Source organism: Corylus avellana, chromosome ca7 (genome assembly GCF_901000735.1).
Source record: "Corylus avellana chromosome ca7, CavTom2PMs-1.0".
Taxonomy (NCBI): Eukaryota; Viridiplantae; Streptophyta; class Magnoliopsida; order Fagales; family Betulaceae; genus Corylus; species Corylus avellana.
Genome location: NC_081547.1, coordinates 3,658,056 through 3,680,428, shown reverse-complemented (window position 1 = coordinate 3,680,428; position 22,373 = coordinate 3,658,056). Strand labels below are relative to the sequence as shown.

Here is a 22,373-nt window from a genome sequence, read left to right as displayed (position 1 = left end):
GAATTGACTTAGAAATTTATTATACATTTTTTATATTAATATTAATGTCGTTTATTTAGAATAAGAGAAAAACCTTATCTAGAGACTAGAGCCACTCAAGCTGTCTCTCACAGTCTCACTCCCCTTTTTCTTTATTTATTTAGCCTCTTTTTTCTCCCTTTCTCCCTAAACTCACGCAACTACTCAGTCTTCCCCCTTCCTCTTCCCTCCACGCGTCCCACCAGGCCACCCACTCATATATTTTTCTATTTCTTTCCTCTTGTATGTCCCCCACTTTCTTTTCTTTTTCTTTCTTTCTTTCTTATCTCCCCCCTCTTTCCCCTTCACACGCCTCACTCCTTCAGTTCCCTCCCTCTCTCTCTTCTTCTCATTCCCCACATGCACACCCATGGTGAAAGAAAGTGGAAATCCGGGTAAGGATTCATAAAAAAAAAAATTTATTTTTTTAGTGTTTATCTATGTGGTTGATGATTTTTTTGTTGAGTTTTGTATGAATTTTCGAAAATTATTTTGGTAGGTTTTGTTGCACACCCACGGTGAAAGAAAGAGAAAGAGGAGAAGTGGTTGTGGGTAAAGATTCATACAAAAATTGAATTTTCTTTTTATAGTGTTTATTTCTGTGCTTTATGATTTTCTAAGTGATTTTTGTGTAGAGCATTCTTTCTACAATTTGTAATGGGTGGGCGAACCGAGTACCCGATAAGGGGCTCGGCTTGCCTATGAACTGAGCTCGAGCTGGATCTTCGACAAGAAAGTCTTTTTGGCGAGTCGAGTCAAAAAAAAAAATTTTGAACCCATCACGAGTTCGAGCTCGGCCCGAGCTCGTGAATAAGTTAGATGAGTTGAGCTTGAGCAGCCAAGGCTCGCCCAAGCTCGGCTCGTTTACGACCCTAGACTAGGATTGAATCTTTTTTGCCAAATGCATGTATATATACATCCCAAAATTAATCGAGCTTGAGCTCGACCTCGACCAAAATAGACGAGCTCGAGCTCAAACAGGGTTCCAACCCTATCGAGCTGAGCTCAAGCAACATTTTTAGGCTCGTGTCGAGCTTGAGCTTGAGCCTATCCCAGACAAGCCAAGCTCAGCTCGTTTACAGCCCTAGCTGGGCTGTAAACGAACAAAGCTACCCGTGAGCTCGCTCGGGATCGGTTCGATAAAACTTGGCTCGTGCCCGACTCGAATATTAAATAAGCCGTTCATAAACACGAAACTATACTCGATTATTAAATGATACATACTCGTATAAAACCTGGTTCGCTCGTTTAAAGCTCGTGAACATACTCGTATAGGGGCTCGACTCACTTATTAGCGCGACTCGTGTATATATATATATATTAAAATAGCTTATATAATATATAACTTATTAAATAGTTTATATATTATAAATAGTATTTATGCTTACATAGTATGTAGCATAAATACTAAATATATATAGTTAAAATATTAATAATGTAGTCATATAATGTATAACTATTTATAGTTAACTAGTGTATTGTGTGTATTAAACTAAGTTAACTAATTAGTTAATTGGTTTAGTTATATATATATAGAGCTAATTGGTTAATATAAAAAAATAAAAAATAAATAAAATGTTAGATAATTTGTATATATAATAAACGGTTTTTTTTTATCAAAGTTGCCCTCAATATAATTTGTATATATAGTAAAACTTTTTTACTAATATAACTTGTCTAATTGGGAAGATGAGTCATTTAAGTTAAATTTTTTTTTTTTTTTTAAAAAAAAAAATTGTATTAGTTGAGCCGGCTCGGCTACTAGGCGAGCTCGAGCTCGGCTCGCACAAGGAATTTTCCTTGGTGAGCCGAGCCTAGCTTATATTTCAGAGCTCAGCATGAGCTCGAGCTCGTGAAATTTTTAAATGACCCGAGCTTGGACAGCCCTGGCTCGCCCAAGCTCGGCTCGTTTACAGCCCTACTGCAGCTGAGCAATAGTAAATCTCTTTTACAACTTTTGATATATATCTTTACTTAAAGATATATAAAAAGTGGGAATGGCTTCAAAACAGTAACTTTTCTTTTGCACTTTAAATTTACTATTTTATCCTTATTCTTTGTTCATCATGATTTAGTTAGATAAGGTTATTTTTGTCTTTTGACATTTCTTTAGATTGCGAAATTACTGATTTGCCTTTCCTGAATCTAATGAATTTAAAAAGTTGTCTGGATATTTTTGTCTTTTATTTAAATTTACTATTTTATCCTTACTCATTGTTTATTATGATTTAGTTAGATAAGGTTATTTTTGTCTTTTGACATTTCTTTAGATTGCAAAACTACTAATTTGCTCTTCTTGAATCTTATGAATTATAAAAGTTGTCTGAATATTTTTGTCTTTTATATTTAAATTACCATTTTGCCCTCTGAGTAGGTAAAGAGCCAAAGTTTGTGGGAGAGATTTTTTGGTCTTTTATGAAGGAAGCTTGAGAATGGGTGAGATTCAGATTCAGAAAGAATTAATGGCGATTCAGAAGGGATGGGCAAGAAAGAAGAGCGATTTTTTTTTTTCAGTTGAAGAAGTGTGCAGAAGTCAAAAACAAAATCGACCTAAACCGGAGGAATGGAGGAGAAAGGCGTAAAAAAAAAAAAAAAAAAAAAGTCTACCTGGAACGATTTAGATTCAGAGAAGAATGGAGAAAAGGCGGAGCAATTTTTTTTTTTTTTTTATTTATTTCTTATCAACCTCTTTGTTGCTACAAAGAAAGAGTACAAGAGTAGAAAAAAAAATTTTGCCCAGAAATCCATCAATTTACTCCCACTTCCCCTCCTATTTCTTTGTTAATTTTTTCCTCTCTTTGTCCAGAACAGAGAGAAAGATGAAGAGAGACGAGCGGAGAGTGAGATGCTGGGATAGAGGGAGAAGCTAAGAAACAAACTAAAATAGCTATTACTAGATACTGCTTCCTCAGGTTAGTGATTGGGTATTGCTATTGCTGGTTTTTTGTTTTTTGTTTTTTTTTGTGTGGGAAGTTGATTTAGTGGTAAAGTATTGGCCTTTGGATGATTGGTTTCTTTCTATGATTTTTAACAAGTTTGGGTATGATTTTTCCTAGGTGAAATTTGATGGTTGTGTTTGGTTGGAAATGTTCTTGGTTAAATCTCAATCTTTGTTTGTTTTCTATTTAATCCTAACCGTTGGGAGATTTAACAAAACACACAGCACAAAATAGTTTTAGATTCCGAAAATATGATTGGATTTGGATTAAGAGAAGAAATGGAGGAGAAAAGGCGGAGCAATTTTTTTTTTTTTTTAACCTCTTTGTTGCTACAGTGAAAAAATTAAAGAGTAGAAAAAAAATCTGCCCAAAAATTCCCTAAAAAGAAATTCCCACAAAACTCAACCCAAAAATCACCTAAGCAAAGTACTACCAATTAGCATGATTTATGTGCTTAATAATCAACAGGTATAACGTAATTATAATATAAAATAAAAATTGAGAAACAACTCACCGTCTTCATAACATTCTTCTTAGATCTCCGTAAAGCATTTCTCTGTTGAAGCATCATGACTTTGGAGGCAGAGAAATCATCAGTCTTTGCCAGCTTTGAGATCCTCCAGATCTTCAAAGGTGCCAGCAGATCTCTCCTGCTTGAGGAACCCAGCTTTGTACCATTTATGCTTGTCTCCGGATCTAAAGCAAGAGAAGAAAAATCTGTCTCTGAACCCATTAACCCATCCAAACTCACCGCCCCAAAATCCATCTAGAAAAGCCCACCAAAAACTCACAACATTACCAAGTTGAGGAAATGGATCATTGGATCGTTGAAAAAAAAGATAGAGACTTGAGGGGTTGGGTGGAGGTGGAGTGGCATTGCAATTTACTCAACAAAAAAATAATATTGCAAAACCAAAATTTTAGTGGCCCTCAGTTATCAGTCCGGCGAGAAGCATTAACCGGAAAAAAAAAAAATGGGGAGAGAGAGGGAAGAAGAAGGGTGTTAACCAGAAAAAATGGGGAGAGAAAGAAAAGAAGAAGAGTGTTACCGGAAAAAAATGGCAAGAAGAGAAAAATAAGCAGAAAAGTCAAATGAAAACTCTGAAACCTGCTAAAAGATGAAAACAGATGACTTCAATTCCTTTATTCCTCACAACATCTGTTCTATGGGCAAACTAAGGGCCAAATCGTCATTTTAACACCAAAACAATGCAAACAGAAATACTATCTAGAAGGCGGTGCCAAAAGACGAAAGAAAACGATATAAATTCATTTATTCCTCACTAATTGAATGGTTCAGTAAAATATGAAAGGGCAAAATCATAATTTGCCACTATCAAAGAAAATGTCACTGTTTAACCGGCCTAGCTCTTTATTAAAGGCTCCTAATCATGGTAAATAAATAATTTTAAAAAGGCCCTCAATTTAATAAGGCCCAATTAATGAATTCTAATAAAACAATTTTCATAAAAAAACAAAATTAAATACATATTTGCCATCAATATATACTCTTTAATTAAGGCCTATACTTAATTTTAAAAAAATGTATTAATATTTCCAACATTCTCAAATAAATAAGGCTTAAAAAATCGATAATAATAAATAAGGGAATCGAATATGCAACCCTAATTATGTTGCACATGTCTAACCGAAAAAATTAAAAAAAAAAAATCAAAATCAAAAAAATCTAGAAGATTGTGTTTAATGTTTAAAATCAAATGGGAAAAACAAATAAATAAATGTTAGAAGATGGAAAATTTCTAAAATATTTTATTCAATTACAAACTCCTTTCTTTATAATTTTTCATTTTCTCCCTTTTCAAAAAAAAAAAAAAAAAAAAAATCTAGAAGATTGTTTTTAACGTTTAAAATCAAATGGGAAGTCCCCAAGAGGTAGCTCAATCGGCTGGGACCACACTTATGAAGTGGAGGTTACTAGTTCGAATCCCCTTCCTCCCTCTTGTGCGGACATGTCAAAAAAAAAAAAAAATCAAATGGGAAAAACAAATAAATGAATGTTAGAAGATGGAAAGTTTCTAAAATATTTTATTCAATTATAAACTCCTTTCTTTATAATTTTTCATTTTCTCCCTTTTTAAGCCTTATTCAAATTTGAATTATTCTCTTCTTCTCCATAATTTCGCTATTTGCCACCTACTTAGTCTTTATAAAATCCTTCTATAGTCGATCAGTGATAAAAAAGGTTAGTTACCAAAAACTCAATCAATGACTTTCATTATTATTTTTTATTTGATTTTTGAAAATATTGTTACAATTAAGAACAACGAAAACATTTTTGGCTTTTTATTTAATTTTAATAAATTAAAATCACTAGATGATGATAATTTGTAAAACAAATGTCTTAATCTAGAAGGTTTCCTAAAACATGATATCTATTATAATATTGATGGTTTAGATTTATTTTCAAAATTAAAAATTTAAAAGAAATTTTACAAATAGAAAAAAGTGCTTCAATTGACATATTAAATTATATAAAAATATATTGGGCCAGCCCTGTATTTACTCCATGCAATTGATGAATTAAATTAAGTTTAGAATATTTGAATAATGAAACTTGTATAAATATATGCATAATTTGGCTAAATTGACTTCTATGATTTAGTTGTACCAACATGCATGCATTTTATGTAGCCAAATTGATGGTCTAAGGATTTAGATACCATCATTTCTTCACGAGCTTTTAAGTGCATATGACTCATTGGTATGTTAATTTAGTATAATGATGTCTTGCCATGATACTCTACATCTGATAACCAAAAAAAAAATGATAATAAGATAATTAGGATTAAATAGTCCATATATGATTTGAATCTCACAAGATTGGAAATTATTGGGACTTTTTTCTTTTTCTTTTTCTTTTTTTGATAAATTCAAGTGACATTTAATTTTTTTTTAATGGTTCTTGCATTGGAACATTTTGTATATATATCTCCAGCAATATGATAATACAAAATATTCTATATGATATTGAATTTTTAATGAAAGTATTATAACAATACCCAATCACAAGGAATCATTTGTGGCTAATATTTTTTGTTCTTATTTTTTGTTCTTGTTAAATTTTAAGGTAAGTATTAAAAAAAATATTAATCATAAGAAATTTCAATTTGTATTATTAGCAAATTGAAAAACGCTGCAGCTGAGCAATACTACGCGTTTATCTCTTTTACAACTTCTGATATATATCACTATGTGATTTCTCTTATATTTTTCAAGTGTCTTCAGTTTTTTTCTTTGTCTTTGTAATTTAATTATTCTGTTGTGTTGTACGTTTTACCCTAATATTTGATAATGTCATTGACCCTCCTCAAGGCTCAAATTATTTGCTTTCCGGTGCGCAATAAATAGATCTTTCTGTTATAGTACTTTCATTGACTCCGTATCGTCTCGTATGCTTGAACTATGTCGTAATAATAGCTCTTTAATTATTTATTAATTTTTGCATCCATTTATTTATTCTTAAATTATCCGGTGCTATGCCGGTACGCCTTCACAACCAGCGGTGAGGGTGAGGAGAGAGAAGAGCTAGAAGATATGAAATTAAATATTTTTATTTATTTTCAATATTTTTCAGGACACCAACCTTAAGATTACAGCTAGCATGGATAGACTGTATAGAAAGCATGAAACTAAGAAACAATAATGATACTTACAATCTTTTAACAACATGAGTGACCAAATAGAAAAAAGATGAATGTTTGGCTTATAAAGAAATTTTACAAAAAAAAACTTTTACAATATGATGTAATATTATATGATTGAAAATGAGATGAAATTAACTTCTGAGAAACCCAATCATATATGTCACATCATATTGTAACAGTTTTTTTTTGTAAATTTTGTTTATAAGTTTAGCATTTTTCATAGAAAAATGATATGTTTACAAGCAAATTTTACAACATAATGTGACACAATTAATATGATTGGGTTTCTTAAAAGTCAAATTTGTCTCATTTTCAATCATCATGTTGTAAAAGTTTTTTTTTGGTAAAATTTGTTTGTAAGTCTAGCATTCATCAACCAAATATTAACTGTTAAATATATTGAATAATATATTAGAAGCGGAAGAAAGGGAGAGAGAAGAGAGAGACAGCGGAAGCATATAGGACTACATCTCTTCTATTATGATTGTTGTTGATAATGAATACATAGGCCTCTATTTATAGAGAAACAAGTAACCTAATAGACTAAGGAAAGGTAAACCTAGTAGCCTAATAATACCTAAGAAAGTAAATAACAAGTAATAACCCTAAACATAATATTCTTAACATCCCCCCTCAAACTCAATGTGTAAACTTGAGTTTGGATAAAAGAAAATGGAAAGAAAATGAATTCGCCGAAAAAGCTGCTTGTACTGAAAGAGTTGCTGAAGTAACGCCATAAAAGTCGCTAGAGACTAGTGGATTCTGCCTGAATTGAGCAATGCATTTAAGCTGGAGCTTGGTTCACTTGGTTGTAATCTGACTTGAAAACCATATACTAGTAATGAAATAGCTGGCTTCATCTGGTCGAGCGGAGAGAAAGCATGGCCGGTTAAAAGGAGCTTGTTTGGCCCGTAACCCTTGGACCGTCTCGCCTGGTCGGTTGAGATAAACAGGGCCGGTTAAAAAGGCTAATCATGTCTTAAACCCTTGGACCGTCTCGCTTGGTCGGCTGAGCTAAGTAGGGAGAAAATGGCCGGTTGAAGAGGCTAATTATGCCTGAAACCCTTGGACCGTTGAAATGTCTGACCCAAAAAAAATCTCACTAGTAATGAATCAATGGCTTATGAGAGGCTGCAGTGACTGGTGATGGCGGCATATGACAAGGCATAAGGGGGCCGGTTGAAAGGGGATTCTTTGACCCGAAAACCCATGGACCTGAGGAAAGATTGGTCTGACCCGAGAGTGCCTACCGTAAGAAGAATGAACCGGATTGAACTACGCCAAAGAAAAGGCTATGGAACCGAATTGAACAAGCATGAACTGACTTGAACAATACATGAACCAACTTGAACAGCATAAAACAAACACCTAAATTTGGAGAAGAATCTTATTTTCTGCCATATAGAGATTCCAAAAGCAAAAATAGACCATAAATTTGAAATCAGGACGAAAAATTGAGTAGAAAACACATGGTCAACTTTTTCAGTGGTCAAAGTCAAAGTCAACGGTCAAGGCAAGTTGCTGACGTGGCAGGGTCGTTGACGTGGCAGATTGCTTGCTTGGCAGGACTGATGACGTGGTAGTAGCTGACGTGGCCAATCTGATGACGTGGCAATTCGCTTATGTGGCGCTAGATGTCACGGTCTAGGGCTGACATGGACTAGGGCTGACATGGCAATCTGAGGGATTGACACGTCGCTGGCAGGAGAGGGAACACATTTGGCGCGTGAGGTACACGCGCCTCACTGGTAGCCGCACTTGGGCGCGTGAGTCCCACGCGCAGAGAATTCCTGCAGCGCGTGGAGGCGCGTCCAAAGTCTTCTGGCCACATGCTCAATGGATTTATGACTGTCGGCGGCCAATCTATTGAATGGTTCGGTAACGAGGTTGATCGAGTGGACGCGGTGGCTGGTGGGGGAGCTGCAGCGGTTTTGACACTATGGACAGCAAAAAATTTGGCGGCGCATGACGTAGGGCGACAAGACTGAAATTCTTCAAAAGGAAAACGCCAGAAAAGACGTTTATTGAATGCCACAAAAAAAGTGGCTTTGATACTATGTTAGAATGCTCTAATACCATGTTAAATATATTGAATAATAATATATTAGAAGCGGAAGTAATTTGGTATCATGGGAGTGGAGAAATAAAGAAAGATAAACAACTCCATAATATTTCATGGAAAACGAAACAATTTAATTCATGAAGAACGACATATTACAATGCCTTATTGTTTGCACAACAATACAGAGAGTTACAAACCCTACACGTTCTAACATCAATCAAATTCCTAAGAAAAGGTAAACTTAGTAGGCTAAAGAAAGGTAAACTTAGTAGCCTAATAATACTTAAGAAAGTAAATAACAAGTAAATAACCCTAAACATAATATTCTTAACATTAACAACCTAGTTACATGTGTCTATACATCTCTACGCATTTGGTTCTGCATTTTTGTTTTGAAGAACATGGCCAATATTGCCAGGGCTGTGTCCAGGTGTTGTGGGCCGATCAGCCTCTGTTGATTGTGTGACATTAGCTTCCTGGAGAGGAAAAGAGTGGCCGACACCATGGCTGGGACCTGGATCTGTGAGCTGATGAGCATCGCTATCACCTGTAAGAGAGTGTGTAACACCTAGGCTCTTGCTTAGCGCCTTGATCGGTTCAACATCTGCTTCATGGAGAGGAAAAGAGTGGCCAACGCCATGGCTGTGTCCAGGCGGTGCTGTGGGTTGAGGAAAAGACTGGCCGATGTTAGGGCTGTGTATGGGAGCAGGAGGTGGTGGGCGAGCAGTTTTGAATTGTGTACGAAAAGATCTGACATCAGAACTCTTGCTTAGTGCCTTTGGTTCAACGTCTGCTTCGTGATCAAGTGGAGAAGAGTGCCCAACGCCACGGCTGTTGTCTGGTGTTGTAGGTCGGAAATCATCTTTGCGCACAGCATCTGTGTCACGGAAGCTAAAGCTGTAATTTGGTATCATGGGAGTGGAGAAATAAAGAAAGATAAACAACTCCATAATATTTCATGGAAAACGAAACAATTTAATTCATGAAGAACGACATATTACAATGCCTTATTGTTTGCACAACAATACAGAGAGTTACAAACCCTACACGTTCTAACATCAACCAAATTCAAAAGGCATAACATAGATGAAGATTATAATTACAAATGCGTGTTTTTCTTTGTTTTTGGGTTTTTTTTTTTTTTTTTTTTGCTACAAGCAATAGGAAACAAACAACACCCTTAATTTTTAACAACTGGACTTAATTAATTCCTGTACGACGAATGAGAACATGCATGCATGTCACATAAACATGCAGGAAACTAAGAGGAATGCTTCTATCCATTCTCCAGACCATCTCCAGACCATCTCTCCTCTTAAATTTTTTTATTTTTTTATTTTGAAAAAATCAAGATGCACTTGGAAGAGATGGTGGGGAGATGGTATTGAGAATGAAAAGAAGAATATCTCGGAAATTAACAAGTGGCCCTAGTTTTCAATGGCATGCCCGACACCGGGGCTGTGACCTGGAGCTGTGGGTCTGAAGTCATTGATGTCATTACCAGCTGGAGGTGACGGCTGAGACACACCTACGGCCGGTGGCGTAGGAGGAGACTCTATAGTAATTGCTTCGTTTGCTGGGTCATCACCATACAACTTGCCGCCGTGCTTAACAGTTTCCTTAATTTCATAGATTTTATTTTGAGTTTGGAGGGTTTGGAATTCGCTATTCTTCCCCACAAGCAAACGCCTTCCCTCTAAACACTGAATTTCTTGGGCAAAAATCAAAACAAGGAAAAGAAAAGCAGAGATTAACTTGTTGTGGGCCATGATAGAGGTTGAGAGAGATCGAAAGAGTGATAGGGGGGGCTAAGTAAGCAAAGCAAGGAGCTAGGCTAGAGCTTAAATCAACTTATCATTTGAGTTGCCTAAACTCTTCAATCTGTGCTGGTATTTATAGAGCTTAGAGAATTCAAGTTGGCAAACAAGACCAATGGGAAACGTTACATTTGTTATTAATAAAATTTTTACAAATATAGTGCCGATAGTGCATTGCTAGAAGCCTAGAATAGCTAGGTCCATAGGAAATGACCTGTCAAAAAGTACGTTGTATGTCCCCATGCAAATTGTTTATTTACATTCCCACATTATTATTAATTTGGAAAAAAAAAATATGTAAAACCGGTTATTGTAATTTATTGTCCTTGTGATATTAAAATAAGCTTAGAGGTCCTAATTAAGTAATGTCAAAAAATAATTTAGTATATGCATTCAAATTTTGTCAAAATATTTGACAGATTCTGTTAAATACAAATTAAATGAAATTCTATATATAATTTAATATAGAAAAAAAATACACTTTAGCCTTTAAAAATCACCACCACTTATGCCACTGAGCATTAAAAATTAGCATATGGGCCTTCAAACGATCATCCCGTTAGAAATTAATAAGACACTTTGTAAGCAATTGGCGTCAAAATAGACCAAATAAATAAATAAATAAATAAATCAGGTAGCCACATGTCTTCTTTTATGTTTTTCTCTCCAAAATACCTTTAAAACAGTTGAAAATAAAATAAAATTATCATTAAAAAAAAAAAAAAAAACAAAAACAAAGACAAACCATATATAGGGTGGCCGAACCATTTACGGTTTTATTTTTATTATTATTAATGTTAAGGACATTATGGTAAGAAGCATTCAAAAATAGTCTTTGTGTAGCTCACGTGAAAACTTTCCCTTCATTGTAACGCTACTTCCTAATGGAGTGGCTTATTCATAAAGGGGTATGTATAGTTAGAGGAAGTCACAAGTCACGTTTTATGCAAAAGTAATGCTACGTGGTCCAAGGGACTAAAATATATTTGCTAACATTTTATTTAGGGTTACGTCTAGGATTTTTTATTCTTTATTTTAGGTTTTCAGTTTTCCCTCCCAAATGAACTATTTGTTCAAGCATGAGCTTTATCTGACCCTAGCTTTTTGTTGTTGGTTATATTTTGGGAAAACTTCACTGCAGATTCCTGAATTTCAACTCGATTTGATAAACTTTCGCTAAACTTCAAAATCTCTCAATTTAGTCTCTTGGACTTTCAATTGCTCTCAATTTGGACCTCTCATTCAAATTTTAAACTTTATATGACGTTTATACCCCTAACTTTTATATAAAATTTCAACTTCTAAAACGTTTTTTTTTCTTTAAATAAAAATCAGGGATATTTTGGTCTTTTTTTTTATTTTTAATGGCTAAAATTGACGGAGGGGTTCAAATTGAAAGCAATTGAAAGTTTAAGGGACTAAATTGAGATACTTTAAAGTTTAAGGGGTATTTCAAAATGAGTGAAAATTCATGAATTTTCAGTGAAATTTCCCCTTATATTTTTATGCAATATGTTTTGTTATTATTAGAACCACCGTGTGGCTTCCCTTCCTTATATATGTATAACAGTTTGTTTTATAATATTATTATTCATTAAAAAAACTCGTATCTTTTTTTTTTATTGACTAATTAGGATTTGTTTAGTGTAGCCTCCCTTAGGATTTGTTTCCAAGTTGGTTCGATCGGGGCGCCGGCGGAGCACGGGTCTCTCGACCTATATATCTAGCTTTTTTTAGCTCACTCTGTATATTGTTTGGGTATTATCTTATGCGCAATTATATAGTTTTTCTTTTACATAGATACTCACTCATACTCACTTACCCGGAAATGATAATTTATTTTAAAAATATATATTATTTAGTAAATTGTTATACAACTGTTTACAATTAGAATGACGTTAAATTAAAAATTAGAAAAAATTTCACTGAAGACCCTTGAACTTCCACCTGATTTAATAAACCCCTCATAAACTTCAAAATCTCTCAATTTAGTCCTCTGAATTTTCAATTGCTCTCAATTTGGACCCTCTGTCAGATTTTAAACGTTACATGACGTTTATACCCTTGACTTTTGTATAAAATTCCAACTTCCAAAACGTTTGTTTATTTTTTTTAAAAACAAAACAAAACAAAAATCGGGAATATTTAGGTATTTTTTTTGTATTTTTAACAGCTAAAATAGACGAAGGGGTCCAAATACGGGTAAAAGTTCGGGGGTCTTCAGTGAAGTTTCCCCTAAAAATTAATTATTAATTTTTCTTTCTTAAAAGCCGTTGTTGATATAAATATTGATTTCCGTACTACTACATTCTTCCAATTGTATGAGAATCTTTGTATAACCGTAACTAAATAACATTACTCATTAATATATTAATATATCCTCGCTAGTGCAAATGCCAATGATGAATATTGATCACTAATGGCAATTAAAGGTGTTTGTAACTGATAGATGAATGGTTCATATAAAAGCCGATATTTGACCGACCCATTTTAGTTGCCGTGATCAGTAACAATATTATAATTTTGCCTTTTGTGTTTAGGCTTGACTCATCACTGGGAGTTTGGAGTGCCGCCAATCCGAATATGCCACATCACGAGTTAAGATTCTTTCACTAAAAGCAAGATTCTCTCAATATATATACTAGGGTAAATGAAAAACAGCACGCCGCGTGCTGTGTATACTATAGCAACTTTCGGACTACTGAAATGAATGCTATTATGACAGGTTTGATGATTTGGCATATTCACTCGTACCCAAAAAAAAAAAAAAAAAAAAAAGTCAAGTCAAGTCAAACGCACCAAAGCCGACAACCCTGTTGGAGGTCCGACAACTACCCTCTGCCTCAAAGCGCAAATGATGAGAGCTCCAAGTGCTTTTCCTCAACCGCACTCCCATTTAGACTGAAGTAAATATGGAGAACCTTTCCAAAGAAGTTGTGCGCGGTTGGCTCCTCACACCGGGGAACACTGACTACCAGATTCTTATATATTCAGTACAGTAATGATAATTTGTTATACGAAAGCGAACAAAGAGAATTTGGACTCTCTGCTGCGCTAAGCTGTAGTGCACGAGCATTAACGTTGGACGAAACTTAGTGGTTTGTTTAATAAAATGCAACAAGAAAGTGCAGCGGTAGTTGCTTGATAGTGACTCCGGCGGCAAGAGATCTGAGAATATATCCTATGGACTATGGTAATATGCTATCTTTCGATGAATCCAAAAGGTCCGAGATCTTCTATAATCTTTCCCTACGTCTATGTAGAATTTTTTTTTTTTGGGGGGTCTATTTCTGTCATAATAGCGTGAGTTAGATAGCTAAAGCTAGACGCATTGTTTTCATAAAACTTTAACGTTCAACTGTAAATTTTATAGTGCTATGGTCACGTCATCTTTGACATTTCTTCTATCAAAGAAAACATACTCATTTCACGCAAGAACGATGTACGAAAGTAAAGAACTCAGACGGCATACGAGATCTGGGTGGCTCTTCACTCTTGGAAGAGGATTTATTACATCATAATGAGTATGAGATGTACTACATCCAATGCGTGCAGAATGATCAAGAGATTTAGATGCATTATATGCAATAGAAATCGTATTGCAAGATTTAAAGGATGCATGTTAAATATATAGTTCTCTTCTTCTTCTTCTTTTTTTTTTTTTTTTTTTTTGGTGCTTGGTAACTGAAAGAATAATGGAGGGAGAGAGATATTGGCGTTGTAATTTACTACTATCATGATGATCTAAACTAGAGGCTGGCAAAAATTGCTTTTAAAATACAATCATAGCGTAATTTGACTTAGAAGGTAGTATGAATTATGATATAATTTCTATAATATCTGTTCAAGCAGCAATTAGGAAAAAATAATAATTATGAATTTATTTTGTTTTGAAACTTAGGCTTTATTTGTTTCCACGTTGATGTCAAAAATAGTTTTGTAAAATACTACTCGATCATGCATGTTTTGCCATTATTTTTTGGTGTAGTGAAAATGATCGAAGCCCAAAACAGTTTCGGGTGTTTGTTTGGTTAGCATACATGAAAATCATTTACAGACAACCATCACTTATCCATCGACAAAAATCACTATTAATCATGATCACCCAATTTTTCAAGAGAAATATGCACAAAAACTCATGGCGCAAGACAGCAAGTGTAGGGTTTCGAAGAAGAGGCTAGGATGATGGCGCTCGCGTAGGAAGTATTGGGGTCTCCTGGTCTGCAGCATGGGATTGTGGGAACGATTTGGTGCATGTCCCAAGGAAAATGGTTTTACATTTTTGAAAAGAATAATTAGTTGTTTTCGCAATTTTTTTTTTTTTTTTTAAATTGCGTTAACCTAAAAATAATTTAGGTTAAGCAAAAGTTTTCATCCAGCCCAAACATTAAAAAAAAAAATAATAATAATAATAATAATAATAAAAAAGCTTTAATAAACTTGATCGTAATACACAATTAATTGCCGAAACTGCACTTGTACATTAGGGTGAAAACATGAGATCTTCACCTGACAAAACTAAAGTCTACAAATTGAGAGACGATAATTAGCACAGAAGAACACAATAAACCGGCCGCCACATGATTTCGGTCAATCCACATTGGCATAGGAAATCTTTTGCATTTTTTCAAGAGTTAAGATTTAATTCACGTTAACAAAAGCTAAAATTTAAACGATTGCAATCTTCGGCCTTTTGCCTAGACACGGTTTTCCAATATAGTTGATACACATTCCTCAGTAGTATCCTGTCAATTTTAAGGTAGAAACACAAAATTTTATGGAGAATCATGGCGGCATATATATATAAAAGCTAGCTAGGTCTGCCTGAATGTGAGGTGTTTCCAAAGTACCAGTTATATATGGTTGCTTCAGGAGTGAATAACTCCACAAAAATCTAGGCAATGTGGTACTCTTTGAAAGTTTTCAAATGAGAAGAGGAAATTTTCATTGATGGTAACTAGTAATATGTACACCACTATATATTTAGCGATGTGGTTCGTGATTTACAAGGCAAAGTAATGAGACAAATATAATTTACAGCAAGACGTACAATTCTACATATTGCTAGTCAAGTATTTCTCATAGGTGAGCTTCTCTGTTAGATGTTTCCTTGATGAGACAAATTCCATTTATTATGATAGTTGAATAGTACAAATATTCTTGAGTGAATATTCTGAATTATCTCTCTTTTCCATTCCTGCATGATTGACATCAAGGCTCCTTCCATTCTTTGTATGTCCAACAGCTACAAGGTTATTGGCAACAACACTCCTTTCTTTCCTTGCATGATTGACAACGCACTGGAAGATGATCTTCATTTGGCAAGTGGAATTGCACTACACCTTGGCAGCAGTATCATTTTCATTCTTAGGACTTGGGGCAGAGGCAATGGCACTATTTACGTTAACACTCTTAATTCATGATAGTACAAATAAAGAAAGATAAACAACTCCATAATATTTCATGGAAAACGAAACAAATTAATTCATGAAGAACGACATATTACAATGCCTTATTGTTTGCACAACAATACAGAGAATTACAAACCCTACACGTTCTAACATCAACTAAATTCAAAAGGCATAACATAGATGAAGATTATAATTACAAATGCTTGTTTTTGTTTGTTTTTGGTTTTTTTTTTTTTTTTTTGCTACAAGCAATAGGAAACAAACAACACCCTTAATTTCAAACAACTGGACTCAATTATTTCCTGTACGACGAATGTGAGCATGCATGCATGTCACATAAACATGCAGGAAATTAACAAGTGGCCCTAGTTTTCAATGGCATGCCCGACACCGGGGCTGTGACCTGGAGCTGTGGGTCTGAAGTCATTGATGTCATTACCAGCTGGAGGTGGCGGCTGAGACACACCTACGGCCGGTGGCGTAGGAGGAGACTCTTTAGTAATTGCTTCGTTTGCTGAGTCATCACCATGCAACTTGCCGCCGTGCTTAACAGTTTCGTTAATTTCATAGATTTTATTTTGAGTTTGGAGGGGGGGTTTGGAATTCGCTATTCTTCCCCACAAGCAAACGCCTTCCCTATATACACTGAATTTCTTGGGCAAAAATCAAAACAAGGAAAAGAAAAGCAGAGATTAACTTGTTGTGGGCCATGATAGAGGTTGAGAGAGATAGAAAGAGTGATAGGGGGGGCTAAGAAATAAATTTAGAGCTGCTTAGCAAGCAATTAATTAGTGGCCAAGCTAGAGTTGAAAAATCAGCTAAGAAAGCAAAGCAAGTAGCTAGAGCTTAAATCAACTTAGCATTTGAGTTGCCTAATTAAACTCTTCAACCTGTGCTGGTATTTATAGAGCTTAGAGAATTCAAGTTGGCAAACAAGACCAATGAGAAACGTTACATTTGTTATTAATAAAAATTTTACAAATATAGTGCCGATAGTGCATAGCTAGAAGCCTAGAATAGCTAGGTCCACAGGAAATGACCTGTCAAAAAGTTGCATGTCCCCATGCAAATTGTTTATTTACATTCCCACATTATTATTAATTTGGATAAAAAAAAATGTAAATTCGGTTATTGTAATTTATTGTCCTTGTGATATTAAAATAAGCTTAGAGGTCCTAATTAAGTAATGTCAAAAAATAATTTAGTTTATGCATCCAAATTTTGTCAAAATATTTGACTGATTCTGTTAAATGTCACGCTAGCGTCAATAAACACCATTATTAATAAAAAATGTATAAATATAAAATATAAAAAAATTAAAGAGATTAAAAACTTACAAAATTAAATTTAAAAAACAAATGAAAATGGGGTAGCCTCGGTGGCTGCCGGTTCCTTTTTTAAGTTTTTTTCATTACTTTTATTTTTTATATATGTATATAATTCTTTTTTTATTAAGAGTGACACATGTATCATCATTTTATTTACATTGGCGTGGCATCTAACATAACTTGTCAAATTTTTTGACATATGAGTTTGTTTTGATATATATATATACCACATGAAACTAATTGTAAATCAAGTAAATCATATGGACTGCTCAATGGTTGAAGAGTGATACAATGCAAAACATCCCATGAGTTTTGTTGCATAAATGAAACAAATATAATCTATTTTATGGTCCCCCTTCCCTTTTCCTTATTTGATTAAAATAAAATAAAATACTACTTAAAGTCAGTATTGACACGTTTTTTTTTTAAAAAAAAAAATTAAATAATTAAAAATCATATGCACCGTTAAATACACAAACTTTTTATGAATAGTATTCATTTTATTTAAAATTGAGAATATCCTTGTTCGAATCCGTGTAGATACCAATATTATATGGGTTTCACTACACAATTCAAAATACTGATCATTAAGATCGACGGCAGCTAGCTAGAATGTATCTCTAGTACTTCTTTTATAAAGAGGAAGAACATGCATTAAAATATAAGTAAATTTTGAACACTTGACTGATCTCTAATATATCCAAGAAAAAAGGGTAAAATTTGAACGCTTCATATTTATATATAGTACACGTACACAACAAGGTATGTGGAGGACAAGTTGGAGTTCTTTTGTTATTGTTACAACAAGTAACAAGGATATATATATACCACACACACCAAACATTAAGGCATGTGGAGGACAAGTTGGGTTTCTTTTGTTGTTGTGCTCCACTTCTTATCGTGCAAAAAGTCTTGTATATCTCCGGACTCTTCTGAAGCCCCCATTATCTTTTGTACTTGGCAGGCTTGTTAATGTTATTTCCCAAGTAGCACTGGAATCTTTGGCTCTTTGTATAACTTTACAGTCAGCACGTGGGCGAAAAGAGTGGAAGAGCTAGCTAGGCTTTCACTCCAGTGAGGCTATTTGCTACGGCGAAGGCTAAGCGTGCATGGCCGCCATCGGCCCTCCATTAGAGGAGAGAAAGGAGGAAAAGGAAGCATGTGCCCGCCCGCAGACATTAAAAGCAGAACCCACGTGCACGCTAATGGGCCCGATTGACACATGACGGTCCACAACAATTTCTTTAATTTTTGCACTCAATATATATAAAATAATATGATCCTGATTCCTGGCTAGTGAAATCTACAAAAGGGACCACATGCATGAACCTATGCAGAAGACTACACATAATAATACACTAACACTGGGATGAATAATGAAAATACGAGAGAAGTTAAAGGAGGAAGAAACAGTTCAACTTCAACCGTACCTTCATTCAAACCTTTTTTATAATAAAAGTTTTGGTGGCTTGACTTTAATTTGAATTCCAACAGCAGCCAACTAAAAACCACTGGTGTCTGCGAGAAAGCAAAGGAAAAGTATCTGGCATATACCCAACTCTTTGGAGATTCTTTTTATTTTATTTTTTCCTTTTTGGTTGTTAATGGTCGGGTTTTAAATTCTTCCCCCAGCCGACATGTTCTTATTGACAAAAGGTAATTTAAGGCATTAAGTTGGATCTCATGTGGCTAAAGAGTGGGATCTTTGCTGCAATCGAAACGCATGCCATACTGCTTAACCACAATTAGGCTAAAGTTGAATCACCACCGTCACCAATTTTTTTAGAGCATTCCCAATGGAAGAGCCATATTTTTATGTAAAATAGCTCTTCAAAACTCACTTTTATCTAGTTTAGCTAAGCCATTTTTAAGTGTTTCCACATCTGATTAACTATATTTCTAAAAAAAATGTGGGAAAAGATTTGGGAAAAAGATAAAGCAGGAGAGAGAAACACTAAAAAATAAAATGGCTCCCTTAAAAAGTGCTGCTACATTTAACTTTTTTTTAGCTCTTCTAATCAAATATCTATTTTACATATATTTTTGGCTCATCCAATGTGAGGTTTTTTGAACATTTGAAGAGCTATTCTAGATAAAAGTAACATTTGGCTCTTCCATTGGGAATGCTCTTAGTATATATATATATATATATATATATATTATTTTCAAATTAAATAGTTAAGATTTTGATTTATCACTTTTAAGTACTGAAATTTATCACATCATGTTTTTTTTAATTAATTAATTTGAAAAATGAGAATTGTTAGAATTTCAGAAAATCTACAAATAGAATACGCTAATTCCTTGGGTTACGGAATGCGTGGATCGTGTCTAGTGACCCGAGAACGAAATAAATGGTCAATGCATTGGATCGTAGCCCACATGTCCAAAAACAGAAAAATAGAAGCCCATTAGATCTTAAGGCCTCTTATTCTCTGAGCTTCATCTTGCATATGAGTTGGGCTTGAGCTCTTCTTCCATTTCTGTGTTCGTCTGCTTTACTACTTTATACGAACTGAGGAGTATAGTGGGTTTTGATAAGCCGGATGGTGGAGCTCTTGGCGTGTTGGGAAAAAAAGGCCACATCTTGTTTAATGTGATGCATTTGAAGAGAAAGGAATATTCTTTAACTTACAAGGATTATGAAAAGACAAGCTCAGTTCTACAACTTTGTTTCTTTAAATTCCTCTTCGAATAGAACTCTATTAATGCCCTTTTTATACGCCTTTAAGAGATTCTATAGAAGAAATAGTGGGTTACATTTGACAACATGCTATTGGGTAGTGGTCCAGCTTACGGGTCGAATCAATTTGTTGGATGCTCTATCTTGTATGCCCCTTACATTTTTAATAAATTTTCTTTGCTTAAATTAATTTTTTTAAAGTTTAATGACCGACTTGTCTACCATATATTATTAATAATTTATCTTCTTATAGATTGTCACGTTAATTTATAAGAGAATTGAGATTTTTTTTTTTTTTTTGAAGGTAGAGAATTGAGAATTGTAATAAAACCAATAGCTCCTTCAAGCATTGGCCAACAAACAGCCAGTGGACCAAACACACATACAGCCATGTAACCATCACGCAAATTACTCAACACAAACCTGAAAATTCAGAGCTATTTGCACTAAACAATTGCTGATCATTCACATTGATTATCTTAGATATACATGGCCTCTATTTGACCAATAAGAAAATGAAGGAAATGGTATAGGCTCATGACCATCAACGGTGGATTGATTGATGCTTTGGGAAGAAACAACCTTAAAAAAACAAAAAACAAAAAAAACAAAAATTTCCAACCAGGGCCAGTATCCTGTCAGCTTCGTATTTGGGTAAGAATAAGTTAAAGAGTTAGCGGCGGAGGACCTTGTTTAATAGTCTGAGGAGAGAAAACTCTCATAAGCTGTTCCAGTAAGTGTCCTGTTAACATCCTCCCAGTTCTTGATGTGATCCGACAATGGCCCTTTGTGTATTCGAATTTGACGGCTTGTCAATTCCTTCAGTGGAAGCTTTAGAAACTCCTGAACATCTTTTAGTTTCTGCAAGAAACATGGAGAAAAGAGGCATAATTACAGAGATGTTTTCATGTGTAAACTGCTGAACATCTTAGATTTCATGAATAAGTCCTTACAGTGCGGTTCATCATAAGATCCTCATAGTACAGAATGATATGCCGAGTGCTGTTGAAGTATTCCAAAACTTGGGCTGTTGTGACCTCCATATCCTTCAGATCCTTAATCAATGAGCTGGAGTTTATCAAAGGCTTGTACTCTGAGAGTATATTAGCCTACATTAAGCAACAGCCAATTAGCTCAAGTCCATGCATATGTCACAGAGAGAGAGAAAGAGAGAGGGAGAGAGAGAGACCTCTTCGTGCGTATGTACATGTGACTTGTGAGTTCCATTCAATTGCTTAGCATATCGATCATAGGAATTTGCAAGCATTGAAACCATCCGACGCAATAAATTTCTTCGGAAGAGAAATATTGCAGAAACGCCCTTACGATTGAAGTACTCTGCTATTTCTTTATGGTGCTCCACCAATCCCTGCATGAACCATAAGTTACCTTAAACCATGAGGTGATAACTGAATTTTGGACTACGATAATCATCGTTATCCCCATTAGACAGGGACTAGCACAAACTTACATTTAAGGACAGTAAAAATATTTCAATCTTCTCATTTGTGCCATGAATGATTACACAAGGAAAGAGTAAAGATATTTTGGTCTTCTTTTTGTGCTTTGTAGGGCACAACCAAATTAATAGCCACATTTGAGTTGCTTCATTTTTTTTCATGCCATATAAATGCCCATTTTCACTAGTTCTTTTAAAGCAAAGCCGCATCTAAGTTCTATATACTCCAGTCTCCCACAAAATAGCATATATGACTGCATATCTCTTAAAAGACATTAAGAGTGCACATTAGAGATCTAGCTTAAGATTGGAAGAACCACACTCCCACCTTCTATAACTAAAGCTCTTCATGCCCATTGCTTCGTTATAATCTGACCTACAGACCTTTCCATCCATAACCTAGAAGAGTTGCTCTTAGCTCCCGAGAGAGGGAACTTTGGGGCAAAACAATAAATTATAAAAATGAATATAAGCCGAATCCCACAAACTGCACAAGCATCTTAATAAACCAAATTTAGCATGTTTGTGTAAAATAAAACAGATGTGAGATGTGAGAATTCTACTTCATACTACCAGAAGAAATTTCACTAATCCAATGATACATCTGCAATCCATATTCGATAATTTAAAGGAAACATATTAATACAATATTTTCAAAGAAAACCATGACCACAAAAATCTGTTTCCTTGAATAGTTCAAAAAATATGCTACCCCTGGCCTTGGAGCAACCAATGAAACCCATACGAGTAGTTAGAGAATCAAAAAAATTAACCGCTACAAACTCTGTGCAATTATATAATTCCCAAAATTATGCCCCTAGGCGATAAATAAGATGGTGAATTGGTGGGCTCGGATGGCACAAGACTTAGATTTAAATCTTGCACCAAAACAAAATCACAGGGCAGTTTAGAGGAGGGCAATTGCAACTAATAACACAAAAGTGGGGTGTTTGCATTACAGATTTAAAGCCAATCAAACAGTTATATGAAT

At 34.6% G+C, this 22,373-nt stretch overlaps 1 protein-coding gene across 1 annotated transcript; it reads right to left on the bottom strand.

Annotated features, from left to right (window-relative positions):
- Nucleotides 1–20,343: 20,343 nt before the first annotated feature.
- On the bottom strand, nucleotides 20,344–22,073 carry LOC132188241 (uncharacterized). The gene is made up of 3 exons (XM_059602657.1): nucleotides 21,113–22,073; nucleotides 20,877–21,032; nucleotides 20,344–20,784 (listed from the first exon to the last, which is right to left on the bottom strand). The coding sequence occupies exons 1-3, from the start codon at nucleotides 21,296–21,298 to the stop codon at nucleotides 20,617–20,619; spliced, it is 510 nt and encodes a 169-aa protein (XP_059458640.1). The 5' UTR covers nucleotides 21,299–22,073; the 3' UTR covers nucleotides 20,344–20,616.
- Nucleotides 22,074–22,373: the final 300 nt, after the last annotated feature.